The 18,463-nt window shown below is 35.0% G+C and overlaps 1 protein-coding gene across 1 annotated transcript; it reads right to left on the reverse strand.

Moving 5' to 3' along the window:
• Positions 1-899: 899 nt before the first annotated feature.
• On the reverse strand, positions 900-1,376 carry LOC141719353 (secreted RxLR effector protein 161-like). Its single transcript, XM_074521727.1, has one exon. The coding sequence runs from the start codon at positions 1,374-1,376 to the stop codon at positions 900-902; it is 477 nt and encodes a 158-aa protein (XP_074377828.1).
• Between the last annotated feature and the right edge of the window lie 17,087 nt (positions 1,377-18,463).

Raw genomic sequence — 18,463 nt, forward strand, 5'->3', positions numbered from 1 at the left:
ATAAAATGACGAGGTTAATTAGCTAGGAAAAAGGTTAGCATACAGAAAAATTGATGCATGAGAATCTTGTTGGAGACGTGTATGGGGTTTATGAAAATATAACTAAAAGCTTTATATAGTTTAAATACAACTGTTTATAGAAACTGGGTTTTATTTTTTAATACAAACACAAAGCTACAACTTCTTTTCTTTCTAATAGGCTACAACCTTTTTCTCTCACAAAGAGCTTCAGCTCTTTTTCTTGCACTCTACAGTTTTTCTTCACTTGGTGTAATTATAAATACAATACAGAAATACCCTATTTATAGACTATAGAATACAAGCTAACATCATGGCATACATCACTCTTCATATTTATTATAGCCAGCTGCATGACCCTTTTATTTCTCCTAGTTTGAGCTTCCTGTAGTTTCATGTGTCTAGCCCACCTTTTATTTAGGCTTTGAACAAAGACCAGAGAGAGCTGCTACATGTCACATTAATTTATTACACACGCTTTTACCACCTTGTATGTAGATAGCCTACCATTTATCCTGGATAATATTATTGACTTTATGCTGATGTTTCTATCTCCTTTTCCCATGCATATACAACTGTAGTTTGTAATTTTTGATAGTTTTAGTTTTCTTTTACTTCCATCTCACTGTATATTTATTTATCTTATCTACTAACCCAGCTGTTTTATTTGACTTTCCTTCTGCATATCTTTGATCTCCAGAAGATAATTGTTTAGAATTTATACGGGTTTGAAATTCTAACATTCCTCCTCAAACCCGAATTTCCATTCCAAGCTTCTTCTTCATTTTATAAAAAATCTCTGGCTTCAACGGCTTCGTGAAAATATCCGCTAGATTTTCTTCCGTTCTTCAGTGCACCAGCTCCAAAATTTTCTCATTTACTTATTCGCGAAGGAAATAATACTTAATATTGATGTGCTTGCTACGACTGTGTGACACTGGATTTTTCGCGAGAGAAATAGAGGATTTATTATCCACGTAAATTTGAATAGGACCTTCCTTTACGAGATTTAACTCGCCCAATATGTAGCCTAGCCACATAGCCTGACATGTGCACGCTGCTGCTGCGATGTATTCTGCCTCACATGTTGAGAGGGCAACTGTCTGTTGCTTCTTTGATGACCATGAAAATATTGTTGAACCAATATGAAAAGCATATCCTGATGTGCTTTTCCCGTCATCCAAATCACCGCCATAATCACTGTCTGAGTAGCCAACTAACTTTGAATCTTGAAAATGCGTGTAAAATAAGCCATGATCAAGCGTACCTTTTATGTATCTCAAAATTCTTTTAGCTGTCATAAAGTGATCTATCTTTGGTTTCTCCATGTACCTACTATCCAATCCAACCGCATACATAATATCCGGACAAGTAAAAGTTAGGTACCTCAGACTTTCGACCACACTTTTGAACAATGTCGGATTTACGACTCCCTCATTGAATCAACTCTGAGCTTTATGCTCGGTTCTGCTGGCGTGCTTACTGGCTTGCATTCCTCTATTCTGAACTTCTTTAAAATCTGCTCCGTATATTTTTTCTGAGACATAAAAATCCCGTATTTGCTTTGCTTCACCTCGACTCCAAGAAAGTACGACATTTGGCCAATATCTGTCATCTCAAATTCATTAGTCATAACTTTCTTAAAATTATCAAACATACCAAGGTTGTTTCTGGTAAAGATCATGTCATCCACGTACAAGCACATGATCATAATATCTCCCCTTGAATTTGTCTTCGTATAGAGAGCATGCTCGTACGGACTCTTCACGAAACCATTTCTCTGAAAATATTCATCAACCCTTGTATTCCATGCTCGCGGAGCTTGCTTCAAACCAAATAAGGCTTTCTTCAGTCTGTAGATTTATTTTCCCGGCCTTTCTGAACATATCCGGGAGGTTATTCGATGTAGACTTCTTCTTCGAGATAACCATTTAGAAATGCCGACTTCACGTCCATTTGAAAAATCTTCCATTGATTTTGAGTGGAAATTGTTGTAAGAAGTGTGATGGTGTCAACTCGTGCAACTGGAGCAAACACCTCCTCATAGTCAATGTCATATTGCTGCTTGTAGCCTTTAGCCACTGGCCTCGCTTTATATTTATCGACTTCTCCATCCTGATTCATTTTGGTCTTGTAGACCCACTTGACGCCAATTGCTTTATGTCCTTCTGGAAGATCTATGAGCTCCCATGTATCATTTTTCTTGATTGCGCCAATTTCTTCATCCATGGCTTTGTTCCATTTGCTTTCTTCAAAAGCTTCTTCAAATATAATTGGATCACATTCAGCCATTAAACAAAATAGAGAATAATCAAAGGTTATATGTACCGGACTTGTTGCTTCATAAATATTATCCAGACTCCGCATCTTTCGTGGTGCTCCCCCTGAACTGCTGCTTCCTCCCGTGGATGGTGTCAATCTAGTAGTTTGTTGATTTGGACTTGGTGGAGGAGTTTGATCATCATCTTCATCATCTTCAATGTTCTGCTTATCACCGTCATCGTCATCACCATTGAAAAATTAACCAACAACTTTTCTTTCATCCTCGCTCCATCTCCAGTAATCTGATTCATCGAACTCAACATCACGAGAAATGATTAATTTCTTCGTCAGGGGATTGTAGAGTCTGTACGCCTTGCTTCTTTTGTCATATCTGGTAAAAATACACTTTTCGCCTTTGTCATCCAGCTTCTTTCTTTTCTGATCGGGAATACAGGCATAAGCAATACACCCAAAAATTCTGAGATGTCCAACTGATGGTTTGCTATCACTCCATGCTTTATTCGGAGTTTTGTTTCTAACACTTTTTGTTGGACAGCGATTCAACAAATAAACTGTACATTGAACGACTTCCACCCAGAAAGTTCTTGGCAAGTGCTTTGCTTTCACCATACTCCTTGCCATGTCAAGAATTGTGCGGTTCTTCCTTTCTGCAACACCATTTTGTTGAGGAGTATATATTGTTGTCAACTGATGATTGATGCCATGTGCTCTGCAAAAACTTTTGAACAAGTTTGAAGTATACTCGCCTCCTCTGTCTGATCTAAGTGTCTTCAAATAATGTCCACTTTGTTTTTTCGCCAGTGCTTTGAACTCCTTGAATTTATCAAGAGCCTCCGATTTTTATTTGATGATATACACCCAACTTTTCCTGCTAAAATCATCAATAAAAGTTAGGTAATACCTATTACCTCCAAGTGATGGAATATCAAACGGACCAGCTATATATGTGTGAACAATCTCCAATGGCCTCCTAGCTCTCCATGATTTTCCAACAGGAAAACTTTGTCTTTGTTGCTTCCCCTTGACACACGCTTCAAACAAATTTTCTGGTTCGTTGATTTCTGGAAAACCGTACACCATCTTTGTCTTTGACAATAATTTTAAGCCAGAAAATCCAAGATGACCAAATCTTAAATGCCATAACAATGAGTCATTTTTAATGACTGATTTCAAGCACTTCTGCACTTTCGTCTGCATATCAAGTGTGAACAGACGATTCTTTGACATCTCCACATCTGCAATTAATTCTCGAACCAGATTTCTGATGATGAGAGAATTATCCTGCATCTGAATATTATACCCTTTTTCCACAAGTTGGCCAAGACTGATGATATTATTTTTCAAAGCATGTATATAATAAACATCATTTATATACTTGTTATCATCATTCTTTGACATAATCGTAATTGTACCTATTCCTTTGACCGAAATTTTTGACGAGTCACCAAAAGTAACTTCTCCGCTGATGGTCTCGCTATCTCCATAAATAAATCTTTATGGCCAGTCATATGATTGCTGGCTCCTGAGTCAAGATACCAAACATTCTTCTTGCTCTCCTCATCTCCTTTATAAGTGAGGAACACAACGTCTTTATTTTCTTTTGCTGCTGCAAAGTGACTTTTCTTCTACCTTTGGTGCTCTACACTCATAACTGAAGTGACCAAATTTATTATAATTATAACATTGAAATTGAGATTTGTCACCTCGTTGTTGAAATCCACCTCTTCCTCGACCTCTAAAATTCTGACCATGACCAGATGGTTGATAACCTTCAGAATTATGACCTCTGTTGAAAGACTGCCTTTCACGTCCCCGTCCACCTCGGTAGCCACCTCTAAAGCCACCTCTACCACGTACAGAACTGCTACTGCCAGGACTGTCACCAATGGATACTTTACTTAGCAACGCCTTTTTCGGATGGCTTGCATCATCATACTGGTTCATCCGCTGCTCGTGAGCTTGAGGTGAACCTAGGAGCTCATCAATGAAAATTGTGGACAAGTCCTTTGACTCCTTGATAGAAGTAACAACGTAATCAAATTTTCTTATCAATGAACAGAGTAATTTTTCCATCACCCGAACATCTTCGAGACTTTCACCATTTCTTTTCATCTCGTTTGTTACCGTTTTCGAACGCGTAACAAATTCATCAAAATTTTCTGAATTCTTCAACTTCAAATTTTCGAACTCCCCATATAGTATTTGGAGTCGAACCTTTTTGACTTTCTCGACACCCTGAAATGATTTCTGCAGAATCTCCCACGTGTCTTTCGCCGTTTTTGCATTTGAAATTTTTTCAAAGGTTGATTCATCAACTCCTTAAATAATTGTATATAACGCCTTTTTATCTTTTTTCTGGGTCTCTTTCAAAATTATCTTATCCGCATTTGAAAGGGTCGTTTCAGTGGTAGCATCTACGGGCTCGCCATAACCACTTTCAACAATATCCCAATTATCGTATAAACCGAGTAATACCTTCCTTCATTTGGATACTCCAGTTCCTGTAATTTGTTGCCGTCAATTTCGGGATTTGTGGTTGCACCATCTTATTTGACATTTTTTCTTCTCCAAAATAACCTAGCTCTGATGCCACTTGTTGGAAACGTGTATGGGCTTTATGAAAATATAACTAAAAGCTTTATATAGTTTAAATACAATTGTTTATAGCAACTGGGTTTTATTTTTTAATACAAACACAAAGTTACAGCTTCTTTTCTTTCTAACAGGCTACAACCTTTTTTTTCTCACAATGAGCTTCCGCTCTTTTTCTTGCACTCTACAGTTTTTCTTCACTTGGTGTAATTATAAATGCAATACATAAACACCCTATTTATAGACTATAGAATACAAGCTAACATTATGGCATACATCACTCTTCATATTTATTATAGCCAGCTGCATGACCCTTTTATTTCTCCTAGTTTGAGCTTTCTGTAATTTCATGTGTCTAACCCATTTGAACAAAGACCAGAGAGAGTTGTGCATGTCACATTAATTTATTACACACGCTTTTACCACCTTACATGTAGATAGCCTACCATTTACCCTGGACAATATTATTGACTTTAGGCTGATATTTCTATCTTCTTTTCCCATGCATATACAACTGTAGTTTGTAATTTTTTATAGTTGTAGTTTTCTTTTACTTTCATCTCACTGTATATTTATTTTATTTGACTTTGCTTCTGCATATTTTTGATCTCCAGAGGATAATTGTTTAGAATGTATACGGGTTTTAAATTCTAACAAATTTAGCCGGTGATTAACCGGTTTTTAGTTTTTAATCACTAGCATGTGTAAATTTTGCTAGTTTCTGTAACCTACCGAAACCAGCTAATTAAATGGAGATCAGGTATGCAATAACGGCTTCTTTTTGGTTCAGAAAATAAGTTCCCTGTGTATTCCAACTTAAGCCTTGTCATGTTATCTACTTAGTTGACTAACATTTCACATAGTATCAAATATATATGGAAAACATAACTTTGTACATGATTATCCCCTATAGGTGCTTTTAGGGGAGTAAGATACTCCAAAGATATTTATGAAATAAATAGTAGTTTGCAAGGTACTCATACTTGACAAGATCCAGAAGAGTACATTACCATTGCTATAAAAAATGTCAGCATCCAAATAGAACTTGGTTGAATCATAAATCAGAGAATAAGTAGCAAGACCATTAGAAGCCCCAAATTAAAGATCTTATCACTACGCATGTAAACTGTGGTTTTATAAATATCGAAGTAGATAGAAGGTATGCATGCATTATATACTTTATTTATAGTATATATATCTCCTTACGAAAATTAGCACAGTAAACAACATAAACGCTATTTAAAACTCCAGAAAAATATATTATTTTATCAATCTACAAGATAGCATTGTCCTCGATTAATTGGATACACGACTCAATATGCATAAGTCAATATAATAATGTGAAACAAAAATAGCACTCTCGTATCTCTAATCTCAATAAATTTAACTTGCACCACTGCTGTACTATCCCTTTTAAGCTGCAGGAGCATAATCATAACCACCATCGTCATCATCATCGCCCTCAGATGCAGCAGTAGCATAATCATAATCTCCATCATCGTCATTACCACGGCCTTGAACACATGGAATATAAACATGGTTATCATCATCATCTCCTTCTACCTGCATCTTGCACCATAAACCAGAGGTCTTGGAAAGCACAGCCATTGTTCAATATGATCTCTTGGAGGAGTGGAAGAACACTAGATAGCTAGGATTTTAAATGAATTTGATTGAGTTTGAATATTATGGAGCGGAATGTCGCTAAATATATAGATGTGGAAAAAAAGCACCGGAGTGTTTTAAGTTGTTCATACATAGTTCGGCACATGATTGGCGTGGGGAAACGTCTGGAGTGTGTGGATGATCTCTTGGCTAACACAATATCGCCAATCCACTTTGGAATTTAAGTGACACGTCAGTATATATATTACATTTATAAATGTGCATTTTCAGTGTGTGGAGTGACAAAGAGTGGTGAGTGGAGAAGCATCAATTTCCTCTTTAGGATACTGGTGGTTGCCCAGTTGAAAATTGAAAGGCACTAGTCTAGTACTGCTATATATGCAGAATGTATGACATGTATCATTTTCCTCTTTAGGCTTTGGAAATATTATCTATTAGACATTTGAAAAAGTTTGCCGTTTTACTTGCTTCATTATCGATTGGAGCTTATAAGTTACAACAAATACAAGCATTTCCCACAAGAATTTTGAGCTATTTTTCGTCTGAAGAATACTTTGCTAGCTTGCTTGGTTTTGGTTAAAAGATGACTAGCTGAGAATAGAGCTTATTGGGTACCTGGTGCAAAATAGCTTCTTTGTGTTTGTTTAGAAAATCACTCTCCTTGGATATGTCAACTGAGCCTCATTGTAAAGTTATATACTCCTTCCTTCCCATTAATGATAAAAAATAGGTAAAATGGTGACACTAGTCAATATTTAATATATAAAATAAGTATATTGAAAAAAAATAGTGGATAAAATTATTTTTTATATTATAAAATATTAATAATTAAAAAAAATTAAAACATAAAAAAAGGCAAGGTTCATCTAAAATATACCGTAAAGAAATGAAATTAACGAAGAAAGTATTTCGCTGAGCATTTTATGATCGAATATATACGAATAGTGTGTCGCCCTCCAAATCAAGGTCAGAAGTTTGGGGCTCACAACACATACACCACAATATATAAACCTGTATATAAAATATTATATACATTGACCCTTCTTTACACGACCACGGATCGCAACAGGTTATAGTATGAAAACAAGGCACAACCTTAACTTTTATTACATTTTACCAATCCAAACTAATTCAACTTACAATTACTAATGATACCGTACTTATAATCTTGCGTAACTTAACCTGGAATCCTAGTTCGCACACTGGACTGGGAATCCTCGTTACCAACAACTTCCTTTTTAACTGTTGAAAATATAAAAAGATTTGCAAGAGTGAGATAACTAGCTCAGCAAGTCATAATAGCAACAATTGAGGTTAAACAATAACCAATCGAAATGATTCAGAAGAATCAAGTTTCTGAATAAGCAATGATTACAATTGGATATTCACTTTTCATTTTAAAAACCAAGGTTAGACTGCTGATCAGTCACGCACTAACCCCGAGCAAGGCTCCCAGCTTTGCTTGATATACTGGATCCAAGGCACACATTGGTCTATTATGACCACGAATTTGGTCTGACCGCGAATCTGGTCCACATTTAAAAACAATCCAATTCCAGCATAGCAATATGATAGACAATGTATGTCAATGAGCTGAATCATAAATAACATTTATCTTGAAGCAGAGGGTGATTTACAATACCATGAGGGTATAACAAGAAATTCAAAAAGATTGGCTTTCAATCAGGGAGAGAATTAGAAAGTAGAAGACCAAGGGTTCAAGGGTTTCAAGGATTGGTCTTCTGTTAAACAAGGAATAAGGGTTGGTATGTCAAGCAATTCATTATTAGAAATCAGTATGTGGTAGATATGTATTTGTGGAGTAGTATCGAATGTGTCGGGCTCGTATCTGAGAATTCAATAATCAATGGTTTATGAAGAATAAGGCTTATGGCTCAAGATCAATAAGAATCGGGGTGCAAGGTTGAATAGTTTAAAGTGCTTGCAATATAAAACATGATTTATTTTGAATACTAGAAAAATGTTATGAGAAAGTTTGAAAATATTTGCAATATATCTTGAAGAAGGTTCAAAAGTACTTGCCTTGTCCCAGATGATTTTCAACTTTACTTGTACTCATCTAACTGTTTTATTCATCAATCACTCTCTTTTTTCCTTCTATGCCTTGCTTCTATTCATCATTCACTTGCCTTCACTTTCTACGCTTCAGTCCTATTTACGGATCACTAACTTTCTTTTTCTATGCCTCGCTTACTCTGCTAGGCATCATAAGTATCTATCAATACTCAATCTCATATCATTCTAATCGTCACATAGACATCATAAGCTTTTATTTACCCTTCGTTTTACTCAAATCCGATTTACGGATTGATAGTTACAGTAAAAACAGTCAAACAATGCACGTACAGTCATATTATATAGCGATCAGATCACATATAGCATATAACACATAAGATATTCAATCCAAATAATTTTTCAAAGAAGATTCGGTGTTAAAATAATTTTCCAAGTAATTAATACTAATTTTTGAACATTTTTCGGAATTAAAATGGGCCTCCGAATCATTTTATAATTAAATAATAAGGTTTGTAACACCCAATCTTACTTTAAAACCATTTAATAATAATTATCGAGCCTTGAAAATAATTTAAAATAATATTTTAAAACTCGGAACTATTTTTTAGAATTTTTAAATCCAAATAAGTAATTAAATCTAATTAAATAATCAATTAAGATTAATTAATAACTATTTAAATTAATTAATCAATTATTATTTAAATTCATTTACTAATTAATTAATTAATATTTAAAAATAATTTTCAGAAATTAAATAATGAATTTTGGAAATTTTAAATAATAAAAATCAATTTTTGAAAATATTATAAAAAAAGGATACATTTTCTGAAAATAATTAAGTAGAAATCTAATTTTTGAAATTTTTATAAACAGGGATCCAAATTTTATAAGTTTTTAAAACCGGAATGTCAAGTATGCAAACGAGGGAAAACTTCGGTTACTAAAAAGTAATTTTGCCCGTCGTCTTCCCCGTTTTCAACTCCGGTGGCCGGCCGCCATTAACGGCGGCCATCGAGCTTTTCCGGCAAGCTACAGACTGCCTAGAAACTTGCAAGATTAGCAGTGTTTGTTTGTTTCAACGCCAGGAATCCAAATATGCAATTATATTCTCAGAATATCATAGAGTTTGGCCGGAACGATTGATTGAAAATATCGCCGCCGGTGAGGTCGTTTTTCCGGCCATCACCTACCAGGAATCGTTTATTAAAACCGATGGTACCATTCGATTCTTCTTTTCACGATCTACAACATAGTGTAATCAATTTCGTCTAATAACCCCTAACAAAAAAACACCTAATTTCAATTAAGAACATTCATACACATAAACCCTGATTTTTCAATTCGAGAATCAAACCACAATTTGAACATGTTATTGAACTCCAAATTAGTCATATAATATACCAAAATGACCAGGAAGAAAAGCTCTACATGATTCTAGCATCAAATCACACAAAAAACATCAAGAAAAAAAATTTCATATTTTAATCATCAAATAATTCGAATTAAATTAATTAAATAAGAAAATCACATTGATTTCTGCATGAAAATAGATGGTGGATTCAGAAAGGTATTTTCGAGAGCTTCGTTTTGATATATTGCACGCCTGAATCGGAGTTCGATAACGCCTTCATTTGTGCGTTTGATTATGAAGAACACAACGTTTTTAGGGCTTTCTCTGTATTTTCTATATTTTTACTGATCGATTATGATAATACGAATAAAATGAAATAATAAAAGGGCTATATATATTTATGGAATATTGGATCGAGTTGGATCGATAAATTAGTTACTTAGCCTCTAAGTAACTGCAAAAATGATCTGATTTGGTACCCGTACGGATAATTATCCAAACGGGGCTTTTTATAAAATACTTTATACGAAAATAATGTAATATTATCCCGTCTTTTGAGAATACGGGTTTTGTTGATTCACCGGAATGATTATTTCATCGAAAATCTTGTGTCGGGCGGCACACGGGTCAAACTATAATCCGGACTGAAAAAGTCAAACAAGGAAAATGTCTGGAATTATCAGGTTAGGTTAGGAAGGAGTTTTCGGAAGAGTTTCGGGTTGTAAAAACGTAAAAATTGTTGAAGTTGGATGATTCCCGGCTTTATAAAATAATTTTGTAATTATTCAGAAAATAATTAATAAATTCATAAATCAATATGAAATCATATAACAGTCCAAAAATTTCCAGAAAAATATCGTAATTACCTATATTTTATTCTTGTCATAATAAAATTAACACATTTATACTTTACCACATATAAGCATCCACATATCCACACCAATCCTCTGATCATTTACCAAAAATCACATAAAAATCACATAAAAATAATTTATTGATAAAAATAATTACACGTGATATCTCGGATATTACATCCTTCCCCCTTAAAAGAATTATGTCCTCAAAATCACACTAAGGATCAGATAATGATACATCCAAGTATCTCACACCATTTTCTCAAGTTGATCCCTCAACCTTACAACTTTTCATAAACTTTTACTCGCAGCATCACTCACTATTTAACTGCCTCTTGCTGACGTCAAATTCTATTAGTTGCTCATATAACTCAATTCAAGTCTCCATTTTATATATAATAGAGCTAAATTAGTCTTCAAGAGTATACACATATAAACACCTATGAACCTGCTATACGTGTGGCGGTGAAGCCAACTCACTTACACTTATCTTGCCTATTTTACTGTTTTAAAAGGATCAGCATGACGCATATTAATTCTCTTCTCTATTTATTTCTAGTAATTCGTGCTCAAGAGCGTTTCCAATAGTTACTGGTTGTTGAACTTCATTCCCACATGTTTTTTGTTCAATTAACCTAGTTTATAATCGCTTCCAATCGCATTCAAGGCTTTTTAATCGTTCTGTTAATCTTCATATCCATCTGCGAATGATATACTGAGACCATGGCGTGTTCGATTCCTGATGTTCTCGAAATTATACCAGGATTAAGAATTAACGAGAAAATATTGACTGGATATGATTGCCGCACAAATTTATCGCCATATCTTATTTTCCTTGAATCACAATCGAGTATATTTATCGAGCGAAAAGCTCTTACTGTTTAAAAAGAAAATATACTGATTTGGAGGCATCACCCGCATCATCTAACCCATATTATCAATTATTTTGGTTCTAAGAAGTTCTCATAAGAAACTGACTACAATGCTTTCCTTGACGTCTAGTCCCATATAACGTTTATTCTTTCTTTGTATCATACTATCAGAAATCTTCTTTGACATCTATGTCTTGCATCATATTCTCGGCGTAGCTTGAATCTCTTGAGTTATCGATGTTTAACCAAATTCCTATCTTTTTAGTTCCACCTTACTTAATGCCCGTTCATCTAGGAGTGGTATACATTATTTTGGTTCGACGTAATTAATCGTATTCCGAATACTCCGGTCAAATCTCAAATCAAACAATATTGATCATTTACAATAAATTTCTGGATATGATGACGTGCCATTATTTCTTCAAACAACAACTAACCCACTTATTGGATGAACTGTTTATTAATAAAAGAAAATGATTAGGTTTGGAATAACCTATCAATAAAGATGCAATTCACGCTTTCCTAACCTTTGGTTCCTAGGTGACTTCATTACGACATCTCCTGACGAAATGTATCCATCTAGCCTTTGATGTCCCGCCTTAATTCTTGGGCAGGTATATCATTTACTTACATGTCCCCCCCCCATTTTCTCCTCATATCTGGTCACTATATATTTTCTTTCTGCCCTCGGTACTTGATCATACTCCTAGAGTGCATTCCTTATCGCAATTTACAAATGTTTTCTAAATTTTTCACCTTAGTTCTGTCTTTCATATTACCCATATCTTACTTATATCTTGGCATCTTATAAAGTTTCTTTATCACCCTTTTGATTCCACTTCCTTTCCTATTTTCGTTCTTCATTCTCATAACTCATTCAAAATCGAACTCTTGACATTAATACTCATTTTGATGTCATATCAAATTAGATATCAATATGAACTTTGATGCTCACAACATCCTATTCTGAAGTAAACATCAATCATCTATGTTAATACCACTTTCGATATTTAACAACAACCTAAGTATCAACATCAATCAGAAACTGAATTAAAACTGTATTACACCTCTTATCCAAAACAGGAATACTTGGTAAATCATTTATTGTATGATTATCAAAATAATTTGGAAACACGACGTCATTTAATAAACTTTATTACAAATGATAAAATCTCTTTGATCGTCTAATAAAATCCGTATTGGTGTAGTTATTAACCTCTTATTTATTCCACCTCCCTTCTTTCATTCCTTCCTTCCTTCTCTTTGCTCTATCTTAAATCTTTAGTTCTTGAAAACATTCTTCTCACTTGTCCATATAGATAACTTTTTATTTATCTTGTCCATTATAAAGGGCATATTCATCCAAGTAAAGACTCACACACTTGAAACAATTTCTAAATTCTAATGGTGTCCTTGCTTTCTCCAAATTCCTCATTGCCTTGATTTCAGATTTTAAAGTCACATCAAAATTTGACTTAATCTAATTGGGATCGATTTCCATCTAACTGACCATTAATTGGTAAAATTAACCAATTAACTCGTTTAATTGATCAATTACACCAAGTGATGACTAGCTAAATGAAATCAAAGGCCAATTATATATAGTCGGATTGGCTGTAACAACCTTCTTCAAGAATCGAGATCATAATTATTTGGAGTATCAACATGAATATCAATAACACATGGAAGTATACTCTCTATTTTTAAGAGTATGGTATTTTCCAAAAATTTGGGCAGCATCTCCTTTATATTATTGACTACCAGTCGGACTCAAGCCGCCACCAACAATCAATCACACGACCAACAATCAACCCAGAAGTAGACCAATCAACTTCGTCCTTCTAAACTTACCATTTCACCAGCACATACCAGCCGATATAACCCATATTTTAATTCAACTTAAGATTATAGCGAACAATTCTTATTATACCATACATTTTCTCATATCTTCTTATTATAACAGATTATCACTACTAAGTTCAATTATAAATTATTCTAGAATTCTTCTAGTTCGTGTTTCAATTCAAGCTCTCTAATTAATAATTTATCCATCCTTGTAAATGTACACTTATTCTTATTAGTTAACTTGTTCAATTTCTGATAACTAGCACGTGGTCTTAACCAACACTATTATGATCTTGTGAAAGAATTCATTTGGTTTTAAAGCATCATTTCTTAAAAATTGTTGCAGTCAAACCCTCATACTTTCATATCCCCTTATGTCTTTCCATATTAAACCGTCTTTGCTGACCCAGTTAGAAGCATCAAACTTACTATAACTCACTTATTTGAGTGGGAAAGCCCAACCATCCCTTGAAGAACATCTTTGAAGTTTATTCTAACTAGCATTTCTTCGATCTTGAACCTTCATGACAAGTATCTCTCACATGATTGAGGCATGCTTCATCTTCACAATGTATTAATCAATTATCTGGCTATTTTAAGAATTTCTTTATTCGCTTCTGTTGTCCAATCAATCATCTACCTTATCCAATATACGCAGATTTACTTTCTTATTTCTCTAGTTAATTTACCTCATACAGTTTGCTAACTACTTCAATTCACGCCAAAATCTCATACTTGCTACGTATCATGTAATAATCCCCAAAATTTTTAACTTTTTGTAACCCTTATGAATAGTGTTTTAGCTGAATGAGAAAACTTTTCATGCCACACTATATAGGGGTTCTGTTATGGATATTCTGAGATTTTATTAGTACTCTATATGGTATATAAGTGTATGTAAAGATCGTCAGAATCCAATTCCGAACACTTTGATTTTTCCCGGAAATCCACTAGATACGGAAAGAATTGAGTATAAGGTAACAGGATAAAAAGGATTTAAATTAAAGGATTATAAGAGAGGATCATAAAAGGAATATAATATATTGAGAAAGCTTAAGGGAACCTAAGTAATAAGATCCCGGGTATGATCCCTCAAACGATAAACGAAAACGAAAGTTAAGCGAACCGTATAACAGATCAGCGGTCATTAGGCAAACAATTAGGAAGTTAATCAAAGAGATTAGTGGGGATGAGGTCACCCAACCAATGAGAAGAGGACAAGGAGGGAAAGATGACATCATAGCATGACATAAGCATGACATGGGAAGGAAGGAAATGTGGTGGAATATTAACCACACAAAATCAAGGTTAAATTGGTAATTAACCAAAAACAAATCAAATATTCAACCAACCAAGCCAAACAATTCATTTTTCATCAAAACAAGAACACAAGGCATTTTATTTTCTTTATGCTCTCGGCTTTTTACCATTTCAAAGAGAAAGAAATAAAAAACTCAAGATCAAGGCTTCCTAAATTGGTAAGATAATTCCCTAGTCATCCTTATGCATAATTATAGCTATATTATGAGTTTAAGCACCCCATTCATTCTCAATCTTCTTCAATAAATCAATGAAGAAGATAATGAATAGTGATTTCAAAGTTTTTAACTTGAATTTTTCTTGTTTTCCTTTAAGATCCAAGCATCCCTAAGACTTCTCAAGGCTTCTTAAGGCTTCCTAGCTACTCCCACCATTTCAAGGAAGGTATATCATCTCCAAACCCTAGATTCCTTTGTATAATAAGATGATTTTGATTGTTATGGTGATATAGTAGCTTAATGCTTGTGGTTTATATTATTTACAGTTGCATAATACCTATGCTAGAGATAAGCGGTATTAGAATTTACCCTTAGTATAGGGGATCAAAAGGTGAACATATTTCTAAACCGGGAGTCGATGTTCCCGAGTATAATATATATATTTTTATATATATATATGGTTATAGTTTTCAAAACTATTAATCGAATAAGGTTTATTCGATAACTTTAACTTTATATTATTATTTAATATTATTTCGAATATTCATCCGAGGACTTATGACTCCTTTATTTTATTATTGAATATTATTTCGAATATTCATCTGAGGACTTATGACTCCTTTATTTTATTATTGAATATTATTTCGAATATTCATTCGAGGGCTTATGACTCAGTTTATATTATTTAATGATTATTAATTGAATAGTCATTTGAGGATGTATTGACTCCTTTATTTTATTTAATGAATATTATTTATAATATTCATTCGAGGTATTATGACTTCGCTTATTATTTAATAATATTATTTATTTTATTTAAGAATAAGGTGTCGATAATCAAACTTATGTTTGATTATTCAAATAAAGATAGTACTTTCGTATAAGTATATCTTTGGTTATTTAATACTCATTTCAAGTATAAGTCTTACAACTTCTACTTCAATTATTTGTATAAAGATTATTCTTTATGGGAATATTATTTGAATAATAATATTCAGATATTTTCTAATATATTGGGACTGATTTACTTTATTAAATCAGCATTACTCCAAACACTCTTTAAAGTGTTTTCGAGTCTTCAAAATAATTTTTAAAAGTTAGAGCGGATCCCAAAACTCATTTTTATATTTAAGATCTTCCTTTTAAAAAGGGGATTTAAATACTCGCTCAAAACCTGAGGGATCCGGCTCTATGGTGTATTTTATATTCGCAACAAGGTTGCAGTTTTGGTAAATGAATTGATTACTTACCCAACGTTCGGGAAGTAAGTCCATCTATCCAGTCGGCATAAGCAACATGGGCTCAGTGGGCGTCCATGATAGTGTAAGTGGCTCAGTGGGAGTCCATCAAATGCATAAGTGGTTGAGTGGCAGTCCAGCATAAGGTCCTATTGGGACCAGGGTGATGACCAGTGGGGAATTCGTCCATCTACTAGTAGAAAAGGTTACTTATTGGTATCTTTGCCTGATCAGCAAGATATCGGGTTTATGCCACAATTCTTTTTCCCTTCCAAAAATCCATTGGATGTTACAAATTCTGTTCATACTTTACATGACAGAGGTTTTCAGGGACTGTATAAAGAAGATGTATATGTGGATATATATATCGGAACTTAATGAAGTATATCATAACTTCATTTCCTTCAATACTACTTCAAAGATTTAATCTATTCAAATATGTCTTATAGTCTCATCTATGTGATGAACTGTTGAAAGCTCGTCATACTTTGAACAGTGGTAGTTCAAGTAACTTTATAATTGATATAAGTGTAGTGAAGTATTGGTAACTTCATCCCTTGTTTTTACTTATATCTAGTAAGTAATTATCTTACACATGATAAAAGATTCTAGTACGTATCCATTTAGATACTTGTATTATTGTTATCACTATATATTATCTTGCGAGCTGTAAGGCTCACTCTTGCTTTATTTTTTCATCACACAACAACAGTCAGGAAAGATGGCCAGACTCCAGCAGACTCAGCGCAAGCGCGTGGGAAGCGTCCCGCGTCTTCCCGTTGATGTTGTAGCTGCTATAGCTGCAGAGGTAGATCTATTGGTAGATCAGGCATTCTACTTTTGAGAATCAAATTATGTATAATTATAACTTGTGGCAGATAATGGCAATTAACTGTAAATTTATCAAGTAATCATTTTGGGTTGTAATAACTTTTAATTGTGGATTCAAGGACTTGTACTTATTTCAATTTCATCTCTGAGACTATAACGGGTTGTGGTGTGTGTTAGTGTGGGGTCACAACATAAGGTTATTTATTATTAATTAAGTGAAGTGATATTGTGGAAAGAAAGACCGTGATGACCCAGATCCCTGACCCCGGATCTGGGGGTGTTACAGCAATGGTATCAGAGCTAAGCGTTATAAACCTCAGAGATGATGCGACGATATAATAACAAACTCACAAAGATAATAAGAACTCTTGCCAAGTTCGTGGTCGAACTACTTAAAGTAGTGCTGTCAGTTAAAACCCTTACGGGAACCCTTATAAGTATCATGATAGTAACTTAGCTCGTTTAATGTGTACGCGCCTGAGATAGAGGACCCTGAGATGTTCGAGCGTGAGCATGATGAGGCACTGCTAGATGTTGAGGATCAGGAGGAGCCTGAGATGGAGGAGGATGAGGAGGACCCCTCAGAGGAGTCAGAGACGGAGGTCATTGCTATTTCAGATGAGGAGGACCCCTCAGAGGAGTCAGAGACAGAGGTCATTGCTATTCCAGATGAGGAGGACCCGGATGAGGTCCTAGTAGCTGAGGAGCGTGTCGGACCTATGGTAGTGTATGCTGGTACCCCTTTACCCACACTTCCGGTGGTCAGAGCTCCTACCCCTCCACCACTATCTTGGATCCCTTATGATGACAGCTCAGAGACCCATACTTCCAAGCCTAGGCAGACTGAGGAGGCACCCCCAGCGGCTCCGGATTCACCACCTCTTGACCCTGCCCACAGGTAGTCTTCGTTAGCCCACGGCTATGTTCAGGATGTACTGAGGACCCGAGTGGCTGTTGCTGAGGCCCGACTGGATGAGGCCAGGAGGGAGTTGGATGCGGAGAGGGCGGGTAGGCGTACCCGAGCTTATGAGACTAGGGCTACTATACCCCGATCCTTGAGGAGGGAGCTTACGGGGATAGAGCTCACGTCCCGAGCGAGGCTCAGATCGCTCCAGGGGGACAGGCATGGTAGGATCTCCAGGCGGCAGGCCGACTATATCTTCCGTCGTGCGATGGAAAGGGTATGGGAGCTGACCCGCTCCGGTGTGTGATTCAGGACTGGTGATGGGATAGTCTAGTTGTCTAGTTAGCCGAGGCCTTAGTAAGAGCCAATTTTCCGGGATAGTTGACTTGTATATAGCATCCCTTTTTCTGACTAGACAGATAGACTCTTGTGTATCACTTTTGGGACAGATGGCTGTAGCACTGTTGTACTTTTGACCAGATCAGACTATGTATTTCTCGCATTATGTATATATTTGTTTCCTTTCGGTTCAGT

This window comes from Apium graveolens, chromosome 4 (genome assembly GCF_009905375.1).
Source record: "Apium graveolens cultivar Ventura chromosome 4, ASM990537v1, whole genome shotgun sequence".
NCBI lineage: Eukaryota > Viridiplantae > Streptophyta > Magnoliopsida > Apiales > Apiaceae > Apium > Apium graveolens.